The sequence below is a fragment of the Etheostoma spectabile genome, chromosome 6 (assembly GCF_008692095.1).
Source record: "Etheostoma spectabile isolate EspeVRDwgs_2016 chromosome 6, UIUC_Espe_1.0, whole genome shotgun sequence".
Taxonomy (NCBI): domain Eukaryota; kingdom Metazoa; phylum Chordata; class Actinopteri; order Perciformes; family Percidae; genus Etheostoma; species Etheostoma spectabile.
This window is the reverse complement of record NC_045738.1, coordinates 20,185,453-20,188,754: the sequence shown is the minus strand read 5'-3', so window position 1 is coordinate 20,188,754 and position 3,302 is coordinate 20,185,453. Positions and strand designations below refer to the sequence as shown.

Below are 3,302 nucleotides of genomic sequence, written 5' to 3'. Positions count from 1 at the left end.
CAGCAGCAGCAGCAGCAGCAGCAGCAGCACGGGGCTGTGTCCAGGACAAGGACAGCGCTTTAGATAAAGTCCCTAACACAGAGCCTCGGCTGTCAGAACTGTCCTGACAGAGAAGCTGCTGCTCTTTCTGCTGGAGAAGACCAAACTGATGACCTCTAAACACACAGCTGCTGCTTTAAAGAACACCCGCGCCTGCGCAGAGCATCATACAACCCCACTACAGTCAATTCACCCAAAAATAACAATGTCATATTTCCGGAGATGATTTTCAGAATAGGGGCGAACACGTGCTGCAATGTGCTGTGGCTGTTGCATGGGTAGAAACTTAACAATAAAAAAATAGCAATATCAATGTATTTGAATTACTCTTTTTAGAACCCATTTTGAACAACTTATGTTTGCTCAATATCTATCTATCTATCTACAATATCACAATTCGATTTCTGATACTACCAAAGCCTACCTCATAGCACAATATTCAATAACATGAGAAAAGTATGAGCAAAGTTTAGAATACATTACTACTACTGTATAATGCGCTTGTGGTTAAAATAGAAAGTGGTTCTAATGTGTTTTGCTTCTCAGCCTCTCAAGAACACACGTTAAGTAACAAAGGCTGCACGCTTTTATTCTGAAGGTACAGCTTCCCTACTTCCTGTTTCTTATCTTATCTGCCCCCCCTGGTCGTCTTGACACAGCACGAGTGTAGTAGTTACTCACCATTTCTATGATCCTGGTTTTCTTGCCCGCCCGCTTCTTCTTGGCGACGATGTACTGGGCCAGAACCACGCCGCCGAACAGGGCACAGACGCTGGCGCTGGCCGCGGCTCCGACCTTCACCACGGCCGTCCTGTCCATGGAGGGTCCGCTGTTAGTCCACTGCACTCCGGCTGCCTTCCGTCGAAAGGCGCCTTCCTACTGGTGCTTACCCGAGGACAAAGATCCTCTATGCCGAACGAGAGCACTCACTCTGTCATTATTTAGTGACCAGCCTCCAGCGTAATATCTCGAGGTTTAAAAAAAAAAAAAAAAACATTACACAGCCAGGCAGAAAACCAAGCCCAAATACTGTCAACATATTATACTTATTTTACCATACCATTTAACCATGAAATAAAACAACTTTCAGCCATTAAATTAACGTATTTGAAGCATTTAACGTTACTATAGCTAGCTAGCAAGCTAGCTAAGCTAAGCAAACTTGTGAGGGATGCAAAGTGTATGACATTAAAATCCAAATCTTTCTGGACGTAGCTATATTAAAATTAAACTCACATTGTTACCTCTAATCTACAAGCTATTTTTATGTAGTTTAAGTTTTAAAAACAACAGTGAGTTCCTTCTCTTCTATTACCTTTCCCAATTCTCTTCCCCATTTTTTACTGTGTAAAGAAAGAAAAAAACACTTTCGTTTGTACAGGAAGTGTCTAAACAAAAGACAGTTATAACATATAAGGTAATAATGAAAATACACAATTCATAGTAAGATTTTGAGTCATTTTTAATTATCTAATTTCAAGCTATCTGACTGCACCCTCTCAGAAGATGTCCCTTTTTCCTCACTATGTAGCCTACATGTTAAGTACATGACCATAGCCATAACATTTATCCCATGTTATGGCTATGGTTATGTTATATAACATTTTAGCAGGCAATTGTCTATATATACATTGAAAATGGGTAAATAACACCATTATATTTGAGTGTGCTGGGTAAAAGTACTGGAAAACGGGAAGATTAAAATCAAGAGGGGTAGTTCCCATACTACGGACTGACAGACATAATTATGGAAGATGAAACAAGCATATGATTCAAAATGGTACAAGCCACAAAACTCGACAGACACCTCAGAACTTAGGTAACGATCAGTAACAAACACAACAACTAAATTACAAAGAATATCCCAAATCGGTGTGATAATTTCACAAAAAAAATCCCAATACGTAGAACTGTTTAACAAGGCACATCAAACGAGACTTTCAACAGACTGAAATAATCAGTATTACCAGATAGAAAGTGCAGCTAGTTGATATGAAAAGTTAGATTTTTTTTTTTTTTACTTTCTTTTTCATTCCATTGTCACTTCTTTAAGGTCAATTATTGGTTAAATGTTGAAAGATTGCTCCATTTCACTTTATTTTAAAAGAACATTTCAGGAATACAATGCTAGCGAAGACAGATGCTGTGTGCAGCGTTTCTCATATCATGTAGCGTTGTCATTTGAATACAATATAATTGTAAACAAAGAGAGGTTTAGCTGGAACTGTGTCCGAGCAGTGTGTCAATATACTTATTCAAATGAGCTCTTGATTTGACTGAACATCACCTTAAGCGAACAAGGCTTTTGTATAATGTACAATAGAATGCCCTCTATCAAAAAGCTGTTAGAACAAAGTATGTCTTTATCTTTCATGACTGCTGCAACGTACGTTTGTCGTTGGAGTTTTTCATATTATGGCCTCCATTATAAAGCAGCTTTAAACAAGCATTAAAAGAGCTATGAATTGTTATTTGGCACATACCGGTACTTAGGGTAACTGGGGGATTACACGTGGAACCTTCTGGTAACAGTCATGCTGCACCCTAACCCCAACATCACAGCATCATCCTGGGTTGCAGGCCATTGGGATCAAATGCACATTGAAGAGTCTTTCTCCAGTATTGAGAGCAGAATGAAGTTTGCTGTCAGTTTTGCTAATGTCTGCAAGTCTGTCCTTGTATTTCTGCTCAGACTTTAAGTTTCAACACAAGATAAAAAAACTAAAAAAAACTCATCCAGTCAATTTAAAGACAAGTACTCAAAATGCAATTCAATTATATTAATAGTAACAAATTATAAAAGTTAAAGACACTTTAAAAGTAGAGTAGGTCTAGACCACAGTCTATAATTTACAAAGACCCAACCATCCCAGTAAGTCCCCCAAGAGCAAGCATTTAGTACGACAGGGGCGAGGAAATGCATAAACAGTGTACAAAATGCTAGGGGGAATAACTGGTAATGCAAACGGACAATAGCACTGTGTCAAAAATACAGCCTTAAATGAGAAAACATCGCCTCTAGACTTCAAGAGAACTCTAAAACATGGAGACAGTCACTCAGCTCTTACATATGTTTTTTTCCTTTTAGAGTGGGTATCTATATAAGCAACAAGCTGCCTCCTCACTGCTATCAGACATATAGAGCAACATTGTCAAGTCTCCTCAAATTATTGTGCAGATTCCTCACTTGAAAGGGGAATCCATCGTCCATCTTACCCCTCTTCCCTTCCTACTGCACATCTCTCTCATGTCTCTTCTAGGTA

The 3,302-nt window shown here is 38.9% G+C and overlaps 1 protein-coding gene across 1 annotated transcript in view; it reads right to left on the bottom strand.

Moving 5' to 3' along the window:
* Positions 1 to 1,017, bottom strand: part of nt5c3a (5'-nucleotidase, cytosolic IIIA) — an 18,862-nt gene extending 17,845 nt beyond the window's left edge. The window contains exon 1 of the mRNA XM_032519193.1: positions 721 to 1,017. Coding sequence (XP_032375084.1) covers positions 721 to 858 — 138 coding nt within the window. The 5' untranslated portion in view covers positions 859 to 1,017. The remainder of the gene's footprint in view (positions 1 to 720) is intronic.
* Positions 1,018 to 3,302: the final 2,285 nt, after the last annotated feature.